The sequence below is a fragment of the Dermacentor andersoni genome, chromosome 4 (genome assembly GCF_023375885.2).
Source record: "Dermacentor andersoni chromosome 4, qqDerAnde1_hic_scaffold, whole genome shotgun sequence".
Classification (NCBI taxonomy): Eukaryota; Metazoa; Arthropoda; class Arachnida; order Ixodida; family Ixodidae; genus Dermacentor; species Dermacentor andersoni.
In genome coordinates, this window is record NC_092817.1 from 148,906,274 (window position 1) to 148,926,833 (window position 20,560).

General features: G+C 43.7%; 1 protein-coding gene across 3 annotated transcripts in view; it reads left to right on the forward strand.

Moving 5' to 3' along the window:
* LOC126537748 (protein ELYS-like) overlaps positions 1-20,560 on the forward strand; it is a 167,449-nt gene that overhangs the window by 73,376 nt on the left and 73,513 nt on the right. For all 3 annotated transcript variants that reach the window (XM_055074524.2, XM_055074523.2, XM_055074522.2), the window contains exons 17-19: positions 3,784-3,915; positions 8,622-8,778; positions 17,037-17,268. In XM_055074524.2, coding sequence (XP_054930499.1) covers positions 3,784-3,915; positions 8,622-8,778; positions 17,037-17,268 — 521 coding nt within the window. The remainder of the gene's footprint in view (positions 1-3,783; positions 3,916-8,621; positions 8,779-17,036; positions 17,269-20,560) is intronic.

A 20,560-nucleotide genomic window follows, 5' to 3' on the forward strand; every position in this document is an offset into this window, starting at 1 on the left:
GGGACAGCCGCATGTTTCGCACTCTATGTGATGAAGAAGTTTATGGTTTTGTGCAGCTATCTAAAGAGGACTGCATAAATCATGTTAAAAAACGAATGGGGGCTGCACTTCGCTCTTTGGTGGCCAAGGCAAAGAAAGGAGAGCCACTAGGTGGAAAGGGGGGCCTGACACAGCAGCTCATCAAAAAACTGACAAACTACTATGGCCTTGCTCTGCGGAACCACTCGGAAGTCGAGGAAATGCAAAGGGCAGTAATGGCAACGTACTACCACATCACATCAGCAGATGATGAGCCCCATCATGAGCTGTGTCCCCCTGGCCCCCTTAGCTGGTGCAACCACCGGTCAGCTGAGGCAGAAGGGCAGCCAGCACCAGCTCACAAGTACAAGCTTTCAGCTAAAGTTGCTGAAGCACTCCTGCCTGTGTACCAGCGCCTCTCAGACCCTCAGTTGCTGGCCCGGTGCAGAGGAGGCAAAACTCAAAACGCGGCTGAGAGTCTCCATTCAGTGATATGGTCACTAGTATCAAAAGACCAGCATGCCTCACTGTTTGCTGTGGAAACAGCAGTGCACGAGGCAATTTCAAAGTACAACTCGGGCAGTCTGAAAGCTTATTCAGACCTGTGCACAACATTGGGCCTGCGCCCTGGTGCCCTCTCTCTTCAGCGGGCTGTCGAGAAAGACTCCCAGCGAATGAAGAAGGCACACAAAGTCCATCTCCTGAAAGGACAGAGGGCTAAGAAGTCACCTGCTGCCAAGGACACCAAATTCTACAATGCAGGAGCATTCTAGACAGTGTGTGCCAGTATGGAACTTTGAGGCTTGTTTTCTCAAAAGTTTGTTTTGAGCTTATCACCTCGCTCGTGGAAAGCATAGCACGGCAATGGGAGCACGGATTTTAATCCTGTTTGTTTTGCTGCAATTGGTGAAGTGTGCCTTATGTCAAGACAGTCTCAGATTTACCATTTAGGCTCACCATTTTTTTATTACACAATAATTGGAGCATGATACATTCTAAACATAAAGAGAAGGTGCATACTATATCGTTTAGAAGAAGAGCAGAGAAATTTAAAAAGAAATTAAGAGAATCTTGACTTAGACTATACTTCTTAGTAACTATTAAAAACATTTACAGACCCATAACCCATTTTGCTGTCACGCTAGGCTTTCCACGAGCAAGCAACATGTGAGCAATATATAAATAATGATAAAATAAAAACTACTGAAGATATGATTGTGAAACTTTGCAGCTGTCTGTTTGATGCTATTTCGAACCTGTATGCCAAATTTCATCACTCTAAGATAAAAAATGAAAAAGTTAGTTCCGATCCCCTCATCCCCCCTTAACCAGTCAAACAAAGCGCTAATATCGCTCTAACCAAGTGTAAAACATTCTAAACATTTATAAAAACGTGTTGATGATTACACTCCTGCGAAAAATACACACCAGCAGCAAAGAAGAATACACTTTGTTGCTGCTACTGTGTATGGTTGAACTTTGTGCCACCAGGTGGCTGCACCGTGCAGACCATTCACATTTGCCCTTCTGCTCATCTCATGGCTCATCCTGGCACAATCAGGCGGCCAGACCCTGTCCCCTTGCGCTTGTGTTTGCCCTAATACCGGAGTCGCCAAACGCTATTGCGTTAGTAATCTTCCGGTGTGAAGTGACGGCCACAAATGCGCAAATCCTGGCGTCGATCGGATAGTGGCAGTCCGACGCGCAGCAGCCAGTTCGCTCGTATGCTGCCTTGTAGAGGGACACGATGTCGCAGCTTGACATATTGCCAGTCGCTAGGTTTGCTGTCCACAAGGCAACAAAGTCGAATCATAGTGCTTGCGAAAAGACTGAGACCAACTTTGACCGCGGAGCTCTCGTCAAAATGGAGTACGTTGTAACACAAGCAGACGACGCTTGCTGTGTGCCGGAAGTGCTTAAGTGTACTGATTGTTCTTGTGTCTTCCCTCTATGTTACTTTCTTTTTATAAAAACAAATTAACTAACATTCCAACTATTACGAAGATCATTTGTTTACCATAAAGTTGGAAAAATTATCTATCACGGGCCCTGGTCAGCCAATCGGATAGCTCGCCCCACTGACGTCATATGGGTGATTTCCGTCATATGGGTAGGGGCGGCTTAAAATTCCGCCGAGCAGCGTGCTGTGATCGGCAGCGATGTGCATTTTTAAAACCTTATAATAAATTACACGCTTTACGCAGAACACTTAGATGTGTCAATTAATGATCAGAAGGACCTACTTTAACGACTCTGTATGTTTGTAGAAAATCGTCAAAATCGTTTCAGGGTCCCTTTAATTTAGTTAGTAAGCTAATGCTTACAACTTTATACGGCTAATAAAACTGCTATCGTTACTTCACATAGCTGTATACTAATTTGCTATTGCAGTCGATGCTTCACCTTTCGGGCGAAACTGCAACTTTATTGTTTGTTTTTGACTCGGACATTCGTCACTCACTCTTTGCAATAATGTTGTTACACATCGCGACCAAAGTTTTGGAAGTGAGGCGTTTTGGATATTACGGGCTTTGGAGAGAAGGGAAGTGCAGTCGAGGATGGCAGAAGACTAGGTGGGGCGATGAAATCAGGAAATTTGCGGGCGCTAGTTGGAATTGGTTGGCGCAGGACAGGGGTATTTAGAGATCGCAGAGAGAGGCCTTCGTCCTGCAGTGAGCATAAGATAGGTGGTGGTGGTGGACTCCAGACAAAATGGACATTTTTTGTCAGATTATCAGGGTTTGTTGTAATGAGAGTCAACTGTAGTACCTGTATGCCAAACCTGCACCAGAGTATTCCAAGCATGGCGTGGAAAAAAAAAAATGAACTGGATTCGACTGGAAATTAAGTTTGTTTGGGGCATCATATTTCTGCGACAATTGTTAGGTGGTTACAGAAATTTCACTTGTTAACAGTTATGTACCTTTATTTGTTCAAATACCAAGAGTTCTGTTTAATTTAAAACCCTGCTGCCCGTGACGAGATATAATATGCAGGTCGAGTTATCAGTTCGTTTGAATTATGGGAGTTGGAATTATTGTGGAACTGGAAATTGGAACACATTATTTTTTTCACCCTCTAAAGCCATATGTGTGACAAATGTAAGGCAATTAAAAGAAATAGTACAGGAATTAATTCAATAAAAGGACTACTGTAAAAATTGCGATCACTTCATTTATGTGCTCCAGATTTGTCTTCTACAACAAATATTTTGCTCCAAATTCAAATTATTTTGCTACAAATATTCTGCTTAAAAAATTGCTCCATAAGCTGTTCCAGCTGGCCTATCCCTGTTAATGAATGTTGCTCTTGGTTTGTTTGCGGAACAAAGTCTGCTGCTTGCATTCCTAGTATGCCTCTTTAGCTTAGGTATATTGATACGTATTGAATCGAACCTCCTTGTAAATGGCCAGGTTGCATTCTTGTGTTGTCTGATGTCTGAAACATGGTGGTCAACAAATGGCTGAAGCGGTGAGCATGTTTCCGTCTAGTGTGTTCTTTTGTAATTTTGTATGCAGAAAGCAACATGTGATGATGATGATGATGCATTTTATTGGTGCAAGGGCCAGGGATGGCCAAATAGCGCCAAGAAAAAGCAACTGTTTGAGTTATTTTAGTGTTGAACGTTTCTGTTTCTGTTTGGGCATGCAACACCGCAGGAAAGCCAAATCAACAGTTTTGCAAACAGTGCAATGTTATACCAGGCTGCCGCTTTTCATATTACAGTGTGAGATTTTATTTTATTGCATATCTCTTGCATTGCAGACACGCCGCTGTTCGACTGTTCTGGTCAGGATGCCACTATGATCGGCCGGCGAATGTCGACACACCTCGAGGAGCTGCGCATCTTGAACAGGCTGCTGGAGCAAGCATTGAACATGCAGGTCGACAACCGGGGTGAGCATCGGTTAGAGTGGTTCTTGATGTGCTTTCTACATTTGCTTGATTCACCAAAGGTTCCAAGTCATTATTAGTCATGTAAACATAGTATATGTTTACTATAAATCACTATAAGATCACTAAGATCACTACTATAATACTATAAGATCACTAAGAGAAAGAAAATCAGGCTAGAAACTGTCTCCTAAAAGAGGCATCATGCCCATGTGTCTCTGACACATCTGAACATCGCTCTCTTCGAAGTCATTGTCGTTTGAAAAAGACCTCTGTCTAGCTGTGCTACAAGAGCCGCGATTTGTGATAGCAAAGTAGTTTGCAACTGAGCCTAATCAAGAAATGAGTGTTCATGCATGTGGTTTGGGTGCAAAAGTACCTGGCATCACAATAAAAAAGCCCGCACACTTTTATTAATCTTTTGATCTTGACGGCACACTTGACAGTGCAGACGTGCAACCAGTGCGTGCCCATGTTGTGTCAGGGCAGGAATATGAGCAGTGATGAGAAAACATCAGTGAGTGTAAAACTTTCACTGGGTGGACATGTGCATGGTTTACATGAAAACCTGCAAAACAGACATATAACTGCTGTGCGAGCTGTCTTCATGTTGCACCAATCACTGTCGGAAGTTATGGGCACTCAAGTACTATGTACTTGCTAGTGACAGTGGTGGTCCTGCTGCGCCATTTTGCTACAGTTCGAGTTGCCTGCTCCTGGCGGCACCTACTAAAGTGCTATTTCCGCCAGCTGCGCAAAAGTATGGTATTTCTGCTTTTTCCCGGCAAACGGTGCATTCAGTAGGGTTATGCAACTGCAGTCGATGACCAATTTCATGATTGCCCGATTTTTTGGACATGCACGGTAATTCGGATGCCTTTGCGCTACTGCCACGGCAATGTATATAAAAATGTCTGAAATTTCGGACGCAAAAACCCTTTGCCGTCGGGTTTTCCGGACTTTTTGCCATCACCGCATCTGCGAAACCGCATTGATTGAAGCCACCACCGTTGGTTGCCATTTTCTTATCTTGCTGCCTCAAACAGGCACACTCGCACGTTGATCCCCTGGCAGCTGTATTCACCAGCGTGGTAACACTAGGCCTAGCTACATCAACATTAGCTACCAATGTTGCTGTTCGGTACTGTGTTTTTCATTGGAACACTTGCCCGATGTTGGAAATGGCACCGACTCCGTCTTTGTACCTCGCCAATGGCTTCAAAGCTCGAAAAGCAAGTGTTGCATGAAGCCCGTTTCCGAAAGGCAGGTTCGCCTCTATAGAGCAGTGTTACGCGGTGAAGCATACGCGAAGTATTGTGGTGAAGCATAACAAGAGTTCAAAAGGGCAATTGTCACTGGACGCAGTATATATTCCTTTATTATACACGCGTGCACTCGCCGTCTCCTGTCACAGTGTGGTAATAACTGTACTGGCAGGCCTTTGTAGCTATTTCGGGTGTGCCTGTGGTGATTTGAGCCGCTGGGGGCAGTAAAACATTTTTCTTTTTCAGACTGCCCAATTTTTCTGAGGTTTTCGCGGCCCCTAGGGAGTCCGAGAAATCGGACGTTGACTGTGCACAACTATACAAATCGATTTGTGAACGTTCAAATAATGAAATTCGCAACTCGAACATCTACTACAGTTAAAACTCGATCTAATGAAAAAATTTCCACTCCCCGACAGGTACCCTAGGGTTCACTGTTTTCATCAACCTAAATTAACGAAACTAACTTGGCTGAACTCGATTTAACAAAGTTTTTTCCTGAAATAAATGAGTAAAACAAAAACGGTGATTTATTTATAATTTTGACACAGGCAGGTTTTTCTTCCAGCGTGTGCTCTAAAGTTTGTGTGTTAAAGCATCTAGGCACTGTGTAGTCGCGGCCCTAGCTCTATTTTGATGAGGCTGCACGCCGCGTCCATGCACTGAACTGCAGACTCGTCACCGCCTCAGTAGGGGTGCCAGTGATTGCTTTCGTTATCTCATGGTTTATGCAACAGATGGCTGGATTAGCAGCAACTATGGCAGTAGCTTTCGCGTGTCGGTGCATTACAATTTTAGGTTTCGAAGGAGCAAAAAATTTCTTTCTCGGTTTTACAAACTTCCCAATTTAATGAAATAATTCGAGCGTGGTCACCGCTTCATTAAATCAAGTTTCAACTGTACTTTATTTTTTGCATATTTGGTGAAATACACTTGACTGAGGTCAATGCATTGCACACAGCCTTACCAGGGTGCTCAGATGGTGCTCAGGTTGCTCAGTTCAAAACAAAAGAAAATGTCATTCTGGAGTTTTCATGTGTGGAAACCACAATCAGCCTGTCCTGGTACAAGGGTACAAGTCAGGTCATTAACTCCACTCGAAACAATTCCTGTACCTAACGCCGACGAAAGGAATGGTGACGAAAGCAGCACCTACGTGTGAAGATATAAGATATAGGGCCCATTACCCACTGGAAGGCAAGCAGATCGTATCGCATACATGTGTTCAGGCACACAGACTCGTGCGTTTGCACATAGTTAGAAAATTTGTCAATCTGTGACTTCTATGCGCAGTTGCAGTAGTTGCTGGCTTCGACGGTTGTCAAAAGCTCATATGCATGATCTCGGAACCGATCGCCGGTTAGCCACTCGTACGAACATATTAGCAGCAAGCTTTCTGTGACGGCTTGTGGAAAGATTGGCGGTCACACTGGCCAACGGCAAATTTTTGCCATGGCCCACTGCCGTGGTCGTCAGGCCTAATTGTTAATGCTTCTAAAGGTCGGTGAGGTATCAGCGCCAAAAGGTACGGTTTTACGCTGAATCGACTCGAATCCATTAGCAGAAGCCACATGACACACGGGAAGTTGACAGATCGCCTCCCAACGAAAGATAGTGTATAGGATGGTACAAACGTTGTTCTTCACCACCATCACCATCTTTGGCACACATCGGATGAAGGCGTCTCATCTTGGCTTCGTTCATAGATGCATAGTCTCTTATAGAGCTTCTAGCATTGTTATTGGGCGTAATACAAATGTTTTCTAGCGCAGTAAAGCATGTCAAAGCACATCTGTTATTTGGAATGAACATAAGACATTTGCCATCATTTTTTGTCTTGTGTCTGACGGAGCGAATTGTTCTAGCTTATTTGTAATGTTATGTCTGTCTTGTGCCAAGGCACATATCTTTGTCCTTGTTAGCCTACAAAATTTTATTTAATTGTTTACAAAATTAAGTTGTTTACCTAACCAAATAAGAATGTTGCAACATACCATGCACGGTATACCGTCCATGGGAACTGTTGGCTTTGTGTCTTGCTTCACTGTTAAGGGGCACTTACTGATCACACAGTGATAACAAGCTTCACCAAATGGCTACACATTACTGCTGTACTGCTCCAAATGTTCCAGAAAGACCAATTTTTCTGCAGCAAAATTGCTCCTTCTCTGGAAGGACATTTTTCTTGCTCCAAAAATTGCTCCAAATCCTAAACTGGCTGGACCACCACTGCAGTGAGGAAATTCAGACTGAGAAGAGTTTTCAGACTACGAGCCGAGCGGTATATTATTTTGGTGCACAGGGTGTCTACCAACTGGGAAAACCGGGAATTCTCAAGGATTTTGAGTAGTCTGGAAACACTCGGGTAAAACTCGGGGAATTTGTGCTTCTATCAGGGAAAATTAGCTGTAATTTTATTCAAAAGGAACGAAAGTTGCAGTCGTGCTGGCTCGAGTAACGGAGAGGAATCGTAATGAATTGTCTGACACCATGTCGTCGGCTGGAGGAGTTGCCAGTGTACAGTGAACGACTGATTTTCCGGACGCCCAATTTTTCAAACATGCCTGATAAATTGGATGGCTGTGGGGTACGTGGTACCACCACGGATGCTTCAAGTAATCCATGGAGGGAACGAGCGGCAAAACGAGGATGAAAGCAGAGAGGACCTACACCGTGAAGGATGAACGGGAAAATAAGCGTGCCGCTGCTTCTTCCAAGGAGCTTGAGCTCAGAAAACAGTGTTGGCTGACACCGAGATGCAGGTGTCTCTCAGCCAAACTAAAATAAACTCTTTGAAGCAGTGACACGCAACACTGAGGTGTTGTGCACAGGCTGAGAGTACGCAAGGACAGTTGAGGTTGACTTTCCAGCTGCTAAGAGAGAATCTTGCTTGTGACAAAGTTCAGGCCTCATACCAATGAGCTTGCTATCATGTCATAGAAATAGCTCATATTATAAAATGGTCGACTCGATTTGCAATGTGTTTTACCATTTTTTAGAATATATTTTATTCGCTATGCATTTTACTAGCCCCTCTCATGTTGTTTCTTGGAATAAAATAGAGACTACTTCGCGCTATTCTAACTCGATTAAGTCTTTTTTTTTTTTTTAACTTGCTTACTAGAGGGTGACAACATTGGGCAACATGGCGTCGGCCCATCTGGGCATGAAACAAAGTTGTGTGTCACTCAGGGAATTTTGCAGAGGCACTCGGGGAAAACGTGGAAAACTCGGGGAATGTGGAAATGTCAACTTGGTAGGCACCCTGGGTGCAACACCAGGGTTGTTTGTAGACAAAAAGAAAACTGCATTGTGAGTTGATGCAAGCGTCCATTCAATGAATCAGTGCTCCACTGTACACCAAGAAGCACTTCTTTGAGTGCCTCGCTGTGGTTTTCAAGTGACCTGACAGGCTTGACCGCCACTGGTTGGTGTGACACGCAGATGTGCTGTGCGTGTGGCACGAAGTGACGGGCCTGCTGGTGGGCCACCTGTCAGTGTTGCTCTTTCTGCTTCAATCGGGTGTGCTGCCCGACCACCACGTGGGTGACGGCCTGGCCTACCCATACGGCATCCTCAGCACCTGGGGCCAGCAGGCCAGGTAGGCTTTGTTTCTGCACCCCGTTGGGCACGTCTCCACAAGTTACGCAAATTTTTACAACGAAGCTGTCTATGGCTAGGATTCCGAGATTTCTTTGTGGCATAACATCAACAAAAAACTATCACCATATTTGGCTCATACCCCGAAATGCAATGGCTCATACCGTTATAAGGTAGTGGCTACAAGCACTCAGCAAAGTGAAGCAAACAGTGCATACATTCTTTGGAATTACACAGACAACATACAGAACAGCACATGTTTCAATAAAGTACAAGCTCAAAACAAGCACCTGAACCACATAATTAATTATAAGGCACTCTTGCACCTACATATAATGCGAAGCGCATAGCAAGCACTCCCTGCATGTGCTTCCTGGTGAAGATTTCTGTTGCACAAGCTGCCGTCGTGATGGCAGCTTGATGACTGTAGCATACGAAGCAGGAGGTGACGTAGCTACACTTTGTTATGTAAAAGAAAAACCCACCTAGCAACTGGTTTGTGTTATGACTGCTACGGGAAGGCAACGTATAGTAAGGACTCCTGAAGAGCAGCGTGCATACAAGGCACGGTGAATTTCTCTCTCTGGTCTGCACTATGTAGGTGCACGAAGTAGCTGCACAAGCCAAGTCGCAGGCCATCAAAACATCTTAGGCTAATAATCATGAAAAGTGCATGTGAATGTCGCCATGAGAATAATTTCAGCCTACATTGCAATGGGTAATTGTTCTAGTTGTTGTTTCCAGCTTCACTGCCCAACCACCTTCACAGCTTTGATTGGAGACCGTTTTTGTCAGTTTATGTTCCAACTTTGTAGGGATCAAGTGTTAGTTCCACTTGTCAGCCTTCCAAAGCTGAAGATATTTATCTCTACCCTATTAATGCAAAGCTGTAGAAACTGTGCCACACATTTTTTGTATATACAGGCGTTGACTGATAAATCGGTCACCAATAATCCGAACGTGCTCGATAATTCGGACAGCTTCGCAGAACCGCCAATGGCCCCATAGGCTTAAATTTGTAAAGACAACTGATATTTCGGACAGTCGTCGGCTCTACATTCAATTATCCGGACCCCGTCTGCGGCAGTAGCGTATGCCAACTATGCCACCATTATCTCGTCTGGCAACCTCAAGACATCAAGTATGGCCTCAGAGATTACACACTAGATGGTAATCTCTGAGCATTACACAGCATTACGCACTAAATGGTAATCTCTGAGGCTTTGCCTTGATTGCAGCTCTACGCCTCTGATATTTAACTGCAACTGCCAATCTTTGAGGCTTTGCCTGAATTGTGAGGTCACATCAACATTGTGATCATTACATCCTTTTCCGGCACCCCCGTGCATGGCCCTCTATCACCATTCTGTTTGTTGAGCTTGCCTTGCGCACAGCGTTCTGCCATGCTGTGCTTGTTTGTTTAGTGTACGTTCCAGACAGTGCTTTGCTGGCTGCAACAAGTCTTTCTCGTGAAGTTATAGATCGGCTGCGTCAAATGGCACCACTGGTGCCCTCGCAGTCCGATTTCAGATGAGTCTCGAGTCGCAGTCCGAATGAGCCCGAGTTCACAATTGAAGAGGCTGAACAGCTGCCTACCACGAGCTCAAATGCGGACATCATTGATGACCTGCTGGGCTGTGGTGTACCGATTCCTGCCGCCGTTAGATTAGGGTAATGAAAGAGGGAGAGAGAAAACATGAGTCTATATCGCACTTTCATGTGCACCAAGTTAGGTGCAGGATGTCTACAGTCGGGCACTCAAATTTGTTGTCTTCAGGTAATGAAGAAGTGCTCGAATGGCCTTCTGGGCTAATAAACTGTGACGCCAGGCTCCCAAGATCTGTGCGTCTGTAATTGGCCTATCGTCCAGTCTATTCAAGCCATCAAAGCAGCAGCCCAATGTGCTACTCATTAGACAATGGACTATCCACTCCCAATGACCCAAGTTGGCGGGCAAACGGTTGGAGACAGATTGTCTCCAGAATGGTCATGAAGTATCCTAAGAAGGCTAATCGCAACCAGAAACCTAAAATCAAAAGTGCCACGTTTATTGGCAAGTGCTGCGACTTGCTTTATAGAGCGCAGCTTTTAATGGCTCGTTTTTGGAGCAAGCAGCAGTGGTGGTGTAACCAAGCGAACGAGCACAACAGCGAAGGATGTAAGAGAAAAGTATAGTGCCACCTGGTGCCACGTACGACGTCTTTTGCGATGATCACTACGAGATGGCGCCAGATTACCGTGTGTTGCCTGTTTCCTTCTTTATCTTTCTTAAATCAGTGCTTTTCATCAGCTAACAAATGTTAAGCATTATCCCTCGACGCACGACGCACCTCGGATCAGATTTTCGATGATCGCCGACTCTGCTCACCACTATCGTTGTGCTTGAGTGGTACTTGTTTTGCAATGCTTCCCTCTGTTTGCAACGGGCCGCAATGATTGTCTGCACCTGCCAATAAATCACGAAGTGAAAACTCACATAGAGCTGCGCTCAAATTTCACATTAGGCGTAATCGTTGGTGAACTTTTTATAGTTTGCAGAAACACATGTACACCTTGGCACTTGTCACAGCTGTACAGCTTGCCAGTGCCCACATTGCGGAATCTATCACTTGCTCAAATGGTAGTGTCCAAATCGTGGTTCCAGTGATGGCTTTCTCGCAGTCTAATCTTGAAGGCCATGCACTTGCTACAAGTGGGGGAAGCAACCAACGTTACGAGTTAAAAAAAATTGCAGGAGGCAAGAACATGCCGTGGCCACCATATTTCTGGCACTGCCTCTGGGATATGCAAAGCCATAAGTGCATCACAACATGTTGGTCTTAGAAGCCAAAACTGGAAACAATGAATTATCCGAATGGGTGCATGCAAGCTTTTCAAATTATTCAGCATAATTCTCACTGAAAATTGTGGGACTGCACAAGTTCTACAAATTATAAATGAATTATGGAAGTTTCACTGTGCATTGAACTTTGCCTGAACCAGCAGAGCAGTTCGAACGAAGGGATTTGAAATTATAAGTATTTCACTTCATTTGCATTAGGCATTCATGCAATGTTGCTATTTCTCTTGTGTCCATGCTTTAATGAGCAGGTTGTTTTCGCAGAGTATCAAGTCCAGTTTGGAAAGTGGGCTTCTGTGAGAGGTTGCAGCTGATCACATTCCACCATGAACAGGCTATTGTTTAACAGCATGTAAATATACTCTCCTTCTGTTAATTCGGCTCTGACATGACTAAAAGATTTGGTCAAATTATTGGGCAGTAGAATTAAGTATAAAAAAAAAACTTTTTATTCATTTGGCTCAAAGCACGTTTCTCGAACAGCGTGACATAGGACAAAGAAAATAGGCTCCCCTGCCTCTTTCCTTTGTCCTGTATCATGCTGTTCAAAAAATCTACTGTGACAAAATGTATTCATGCCCCTGAATTGAACAAGCAACATTTGATGGGTTCAAAGTTGAAAAATAATCTAAAAATGACATTACAACTAAACGAAGTAGAAATCAAACAGGCACCCTATCTTTTGGTAAGGGAAACTTTGCACTTCTCCGATCCTGGCAAAAAAGAAAAACATTGGTGAACTGTACCGTCAGAGAATGGAATGTCAGTTACTTAAAAATTAAGAGGAAGCTTTAGCTTGCACCCAACTCTGATGTGGCCTATTCAAATACACGTGAAACGCAGAAACGTTTTTCTCAGATAACCACTAGGCCGATGTTAATGAAATTTGTTGTATTTGAGAGAGAAAGTTAAATTCTAGTGACTGTTGGTAGCATAATTTTGATTTAGTGCTTTAATTTTGTTACAAGAATTTTCAAACATTCGGAAGTTCAAAAAAAAGGAAAGCACCAAGTTTACAAATTAATAACTCTGTATCAAAGCAGATATCGCGATTCTGTAAATGGAATATATTACATCACTCAAGGTGGACAAATTTGATATGTCAATTTATATCTTATGTGAATTCCTTACATTGTGTACATGGGTTCTGCAAAAGTTGTCTTTCTGTATTACTAAATTTTTTTTGGAATCATGCCTGACATACCAATTTTGTCCACTTTAGATGTACTATTAGATGCAATTCACAGAATTGTGATATCATTTTTCATTGCTGAGCTACGGAGTTGTAAACTGGATAGTTTAATTTTCAAAAAAATTTGCGATTTTTGCCAATTTTTAATAAAATATTGACGATCTAAATCAAAAATTTGAAACCAGCACTCACTAGATTTTAAGTTTTTTCTTTTGAATGCAACGAACCTTGTCAAATTTGGTGCAGTGGTTGCCGAGAAAAACGAATTCTCCTTTTATATGTATTTATGTAGGAGCACCCGAGCTAAAGCTTCCTCTTAACCCTTTCTAGACGAGTGTTGGCTGCAGGCAGCACACCACAAAAAATTTTTGCTTGCTGATTTTCAGTATTTAGTACAGACTTCCTGGCCAGATGCCTTTGGCCTTCACTGAACGATAGGCAGCAAGCGTCATTTGATGGTTTGGAGCAAGAACACAGGATGAGGAGGCAGTTTGGCACACAACTCGCTTTCTTCTGAAAGCATTTGCAGAGGAGACAGGCCGTTGCAAGATCTGCCGCTACAAAAGTGTCGCGCAAGTGGTGCAAAGCAAATGAAATGTGCCCCTGCGGTTCACATATGACGAGGGCTGTCTGCACGAATTCCAAGCAAAGCCATAGCTGGCTTGGGGTGGAGCCCACTTCCAGTTTTCTGCCTAGTCTTTTCCTCCTATTGCTGAAAGTGTCTTCAAAATATTTTTTCTCTTTTCATTGATTGTGCTTATTTTCCGTGTTTTGCACATTTAAATAAAAAATAGGCTTCTTTATTCCTTGCTTTTTTTTTATCATCCCGGATTATTTATATCTGCCATTGAAAGGTTAATGACCATTGCAATCACTTCAATGCTGTGTACGAAGAACCACAACATGTCGTCCTCCATACGGCCCATAGCACATTTGATGTTCTGCAATTATCAGACGCCCTTGCAACAATCGCAAATGGGATGGTTGCCAATGCCTAGACTTTGCTACTTCTCCGGAACATGAGGAACATGTGATGCGACTTGTTGCCGCTAGCTTAACATGTAAAATCTAGGGGTTTGCGAATACTCAAATATCACCGAATTGAATCGAACAGTGAATGTTCGAAATTAAACTTGCAAATCAGATATCTATTATTTGATTTTTCGAATATTATACATATTAGTTGTATAGAACCGCGCACTGCCACATGTTGCATGCACCGCAGAGCACCTTGTGCTCGATGCTGCCCAAGCAAGCGTTTAACTTTGTTTTCACCTCAAAACTTGCATTAAGCGTGTCACGAACGGGCTGCCCTGGCTGATGCGGTAGCGGACTTTTTCACTGTAAGTGCTCTCCGACGCCAGCCCAATGCGATGATCTTGCACACAGCGCCAAAATGTCCCAAACGTACCGACAGAGGGCGGCCTCTGTCGGTACGAAATTTGTATGGGTTGGCAAGACCGACCGAAATGATAATACAACGCAAAGAATTTGCTGGGATGCTCTAGCTTTCAGATTCTTTGACAGATGGCAAATCATGCTGAACTTGACAATGAAATGGTGGGACGGCGCTGGCTTCATGCAGAGAGGTCATCAAGTCACATGGTGTGCAGTCCTTTCGTCTGTTGTGCAGATTGGCTTTATGGTAACCCAACTGCCATAAAGTTGATTTAGCCCTTCTGTGTCTTAAATACTAAAAAGGAAAACTGTCTGTACAATAAATAAAAGATTGTTTCAAATATAGGTCAGCTACAAACTGAGAACCTAATGTGCCCAAAAGTTGTAAACATGAAAACCTGTCAAAGAATACCACTACATATTTCATTAGTTTCAGAGGAAGAAAAGTAAACACTTCATTCAGCAGAAATTCTATTGACAAAAAAAAAAAATTTCACACCTTCATATGTAACCAGTGCTGTAACCAGTGCTGACATACAAATTTGGTGTTCCCTTTAATTAGACTGTACTGTATGTTTTGATTTCTGTGTGCCTGAGTTACTGATAGCTTGCAGCATTCTCGTTATGCAATGCTAGGAGAATTTCAAAAGCGTGTGCAGCACCCCATTTTCTTACCCTCAATTTGTAAGGAAAAAAAATTTGTGAATGTACTTTTCTGGTATCCGGTTGGATATCGGGATTTTTGTTTACCTCGATTCGATTCTGTATTTCATTAAAAATCTACTTGTTATTCTCACACCCCTAGTAAAATCGCATTGCATGAATCTGCTTTTGTAATCGAACTGAAAGCAACATGTTGTCGTCGACATGCTATGTGCGAATTCTGTCACAATCAATGGTTACCATCTTTTTATAGTACTGGCTGGCTCTGACAGTAGGCTTTGGTGAATGCAATTTCAGTTTCGTTAGCCTCTAGTTTTGTAACCGATTACGCTGCCCAAATAACTTTTGACACTCTTTTTTCTTCTTTTTTTTTTAAGAAGGATGAGCGCCACGCATTAGAATCTTGCAAACACTATAGCAATTCATTGGGAGCTACTCTGTTCACTTTGAAATCCTCCTGAAGCAGGTAAAAAATAGGCACCCTTGAATGGAGATGACACATGTTGAACACATGCCCTCTCAACACCTCCTAGTTAGGAGGTGTTGATTCCCTGCGCTCTAAGCGCCGCCGAGGTTGATGCTGCCGCTATTGGCATTACCACTGCAGGTCACCATTGGTGTCGGGTGCATGAGTGATTACCTTTTTCGCCATTATCATCAATGTTCACATGTGCTATGTCTGAACAAACCTTTAGTGCAAATAAGTGGCCCTTAGCTAGAAAAGTCTGCCCCTTTGTGCAACACTTGTTGCTCTAACATTGTTTCCTATGGCTGGCATGTACATCCTCTTTCACTTGTGCCATGTTTGTGCAATGTTGACGATGTAAATTACAGTAGACTCCCTTTAAGACAAACTCGAAAGGACTAAAAAATTGTTTGTTTTATCAGAAGCTGGGCTTAACAAAAGTGCCCTCCATACAAGAAATGGCAGCATGGCCCGGACTCCACGAAGACCATGAAAAGGTCTAAATAACCGTGGGCCTGAAATATCGTATTCGCCAGAAAATATGACTTTAATCCACACATGGCCAAAAAAAAAGTGCTATATATTCTTGGATTGTCACAGTTTGGGATACCTTCATTGTTTCACTAATGGTGCAAGACCCATCAGTGTCTACAATCAGTGGCATTCTTTTTGCGATCTTATCGATTTTATCCATCTTATCATAGTGTGTAAATGCTGCTGCCCGTTCTTCAAAAGTGATAGTCCAAGAATAGGGCCCAAGTTTGCCAATGCATTGCTGTACACACATATGCTTGCTTTTAGCCTAGACAGTCTGTGGACGCGATTTTCTGGTGATGCCTTTTATGCTATTCTTTCTTACACTTTTCACGCTTCGTCAGTGGTCAGAGCGATGCTCCGCCTGCGTCATCAATGGCATCAGCTAGCCGTGAACGGTGGGGGTAAGAACGAACGGAACTCGCATGACAAATAACGCCAATAGCAAATGCAGCCTTTGTGGCTTAGTGGCGTGGCTTGGCTTGGCTTGGCTTGGCTTGGCTTGGCTTGTCCTGTGGTTTGGGCATGACCGGCGAGTACTAGATCCACTATGCGTCGCTAGTTTCAGTTTCGAGGAGGCACCTGCAGCGTGACCGACGGCCATGCCGACAATGTATCAAAACGAAAATATCTCTATTTCTGGTCAACTGAGAGATTCCTTGTGACACGTCAGTTTTTTTAATTTTTATTGCTCCCTTCTCTCGCTCCCTCTCTTAGCAGAGCAGATTTGCTTTGCGCAGCTGTGCCCAAAAACTCTCTCTCTGTCCCCCCTTTCTCTCTGGTTCCACGGATGGCCAAGACTGCAATCATTGTTGTGCGGAATAGCCAGTATTGGGCGGTCACTGCGACAGTTCGTTTTAATGAAAGAGTACATGCGAAGCAGTTCATATTATAAGCAGATTATTTGAAATGGGTCCATGGAAAACCAACCAAAGGTTCCTACATTGTTCACTATATACGAGAATTCATCTTAATCGAGTTCGTCTTAGTGGGAGCTTACTGGGATTGAAAAATGTTCGGATTTGTGAATGGCAATTGCTTGATTCAGGATTTGAAATTCCATAGCGTATTATTCGATTCATCATTTGACAGTTTTAAACACTCACACACTCCTACTTTTTTAAGACCCTATTTGAAGGGTGCGGGTTATTATGCGAATTCGTGCAGGAGTGATGCAGGTGGTAGGCTGCTGGTGGATGTGCTGATGGAGGCAGTCCTGGAGAAGGCGGGCGATGCCAACAATCCTTCCAGCCCCCTGAGGGGGCCCTACCCTCCGCATAGCCTCCAGAGGGCCACTGACCTTTACCTGCTGCGTGGTCTCGAACCTTGGATGCCACATGCCATCACTTACTACCTCCTCCTGGACATTTCCAGTGTCATCGTCCTCGAATATCGTGAGGTACGCATCTTGAGTATGCATCACTTCTGCTCTGGAGGTCTCTTAAAGCAAGGCTTTCTGCTTTCTGTTGCTCTTCTATTTGGCCTAGATGCTTTAAACAGTAAACTTCTTATTCCAGCATGAAAAAAAATTGTCCTTGAATATCAGTTGACAATCCCTTAAGAGGAGACCTGCAGCAATTTATGAACACTGGCATGGTGCAGGTTCTCATAAATAAACCTGTACAGTTGCCAGGCATTGCTGTCATTAACAACTGAGCCAAATTTTATGTGTACATCTGTAATCCAGCCCACCTACAGCTATGTATAATGAAGCTGCAAGTGGACCTGGGAAATCCAACAGAATTGTAGCCGATGAAATGTCAAGATGAGTCTGAAAAATAAAAACAAAAATAATAATGCAGTGTGCACAGTCATTATGCAAAACTAAAGCTCTTCTAGCCATGCAATAGGTGAATGAATGCTGTATTTTGCACTTATCACCTAAATATTCAGTTACCTTAACAGCAAAGTCTCCAGGTATTATTATGTGTGTTCCATTCTGAAGTGAGGCTTCGCGGCAGTGCACACTGCAGTGTGCACTGCCATGAAGCCTCACCTCAGGACGAAGTTTGCATATAATCTTAAAGGGACACTAAAGTGAAAAATGATTTCTTCTGCATCAGTAAATTACCTTTCTACAACACAAAAAACACCACTCTTACAACGATAAGACGTTTGGTAAGCCAGAAAAAGCGCAAGAACGAAATATGGGTGGTGACGCCTACTTAAGATCCCGCACCTGGTGGCTGTGACGTCATGGATTTCGATGGCATCTTCTAGGGCCTACTAATTATATATAGCGGTACAGATTGACTACATTGGGTTCTAAAGGAACCAAATATTAAACGTGGCAAGTTTCGGGAACTTTTACTCAGCCTTTGGGATCCCTGACGTCACGCTGACGTACAGGCGCTGGGGTTTTGGCGCGAAATTCAAATACTGATACTTGGACTTTCATTTTCTCATCTAATAATCAAACTAATTTTTTGAAATGACTGCCTGCAGAGTTCTGAAACAATGCTTCATTAGACTAAACTGATTTATTGTTTCGCTTAAGTGTCCCTTCAACCCTTTCGCTGTCGGACCTTTCTGGCCGTGACGCACCCCCAGTGTCGGCTTGGTTTCAGGGAACGAGCATAACAGGGAATGAACATAGCAATTTATTTTTGATTATGATTGGTATACAAATAACATAGTCAATGCAATATGCACATTTCAGTGTTCTGCAGCTGTTGTTAGGAAACATCATCATCATCATCAGCCTGACTAAAATCCGTTCAACATCCGAATCTGACGATGCGGAACGCTCTTCCTCGCATGCGACTCTGTCCGAGTCCGAATCCGAGCTCGGCTCGTATTCTGAATCGGAATTCAGCCACCGCTCCAATGAGCAGACGAAGGTCCCGCGCGCCGAGCCATCCGAAAGTAACCGCGCGCAGGGAGGATGCGCTTTCAGTCGCCCGCACAACGGAGAGAAATGGGACGTTGCGTGATCAAGAAGACAGAGGGAGATGGAAAAAGGCTAAACAAAGTTCGAAGGGCTTTACGTTTACTGCTGCAAGTCGGAAGCGAGGGTGCGGCGAGAGAGCGAAAGCAGCAATCGAGTCACCCTTTTTGGAGAGGCAACGGCACGTGCACCTGAACTTGACGCGCCGTAGAAGGCACACCAACAGAAGAAAAATAAAAACCTTCAAACCAACGGAGATCGCAGAACAACCCTTGAACCCATAACCACACGCGCGCGACGCATGATCCAGCGAATGCGGAGCCACCGCGCCACTCAGCAAAGAGAAAGTGGGGAGTGGCAGTCGCACCATACTCTTCTATACATGGACTAACACAGGTGGGGCGAATATACGAACTTGTAGAAAGAGTCAACAGATGGCGTGGCCAGTCCAGGAGGGCCAGCTTTGCGCTCAGGCGCGAAATTTTGAACGCACGATAGAGAGCGTACCGGTACGTCAGTGACACTGTGGGGGGGAAGCGCGATGACGTACCGGTACGTCCGTGACAGCGAAAGGGTTAAGCACACCCTAAGGCAAAGTTCTACGCTGTGCGATGCTTTGTTGTTATCTAGGCTATGTTAGTATTCGAAACTCTAATCACCAAGGGCTGCACTTAACGGCAGCGTATTACAGTGCACAATAAGTACCCTAGCGCTGCTATTGCTTTTTTTGCAGAGCTTGCTGAGCTCCAAGAGTTGTCAGAATTAACTGGTATGTTGCTAAGTAAGTCTGAATGAGCGAGAGTTTGATTCGCTCAAATAATGCATACGCCTGCCGGAACCAGAGATTGAGTCCAAATTGTCAGATTTCCTAAATTAACAGAGGTCGAATTAACCAGGTTTTACTTCTAATGAACCACAACACTGAGCAAAAGTCAGTAAGTAAGCTTTCTGTTACGGCCGGCCATACTGCTGGCGTTGTCAAGAATGGTTGAACTCGTGTTCTTGTCTGAAATTATTTTTAACAGCACTGAAAATAAACTTTTTATCATCTGCGGTGGTGCCATAGCGGCTATGGCATTGCGCTGCTGAGACCGAGTGCACGGGTGCAAATCTTGGTCGCGGTGGCGACCTTTTGATGGGGGCAAAGTGCAAAAACACTGTGCAATTTGCAATGCAAACACTGTGCAAATGTACTGTGCATTGGGTGCATGTTAACCAACTCCACATGGTCAAAATTAATTCAAAGTCCCCCACTGCAATGTGCCTCATAATGATGTCCTGGTTTTGACACGCAAAGCCCCAGAACGTAATTTAATTTTTTTTTTTAGCTTTCCATCTGTGCAAGTAAGGCGCCCACCTCCACTCTCTCTCTCTCTCTCTCTCTCTCTCTCTCTCTCTTGTAAATAAACTTTCTAACTTCTGGCTCTTGTGTCAACATTTTATGCAAAGACCACAACTATTCACTTCAAGCCAAAAAATTTGTATTTGTTTAAAACTGCGTTTTGCTTCAAATTTTATTTGAACCTAAAACTGACAGTTCGCCCACCCCTAGTGTTCGAGTTGTGCATCTGCGAATGCTGGCTGTCTTTATTAGTGAGACTTCAGCATTGTTCAATGCAGTTTTTTCGGTAGGTTGTACACGTTGATTTTTTTTTTTCTCCTGGATGTTGTAATATTGGGGGTGTGAGCTATATGTCAAAAATTACAGTAGCTTAAACGAACAGGGGAATAAATAAATAATGCGAGAGATCAGAAGAATGATAGCAGCGCTTGTAAATCACTAAATCAATAGCTCAAACTCACA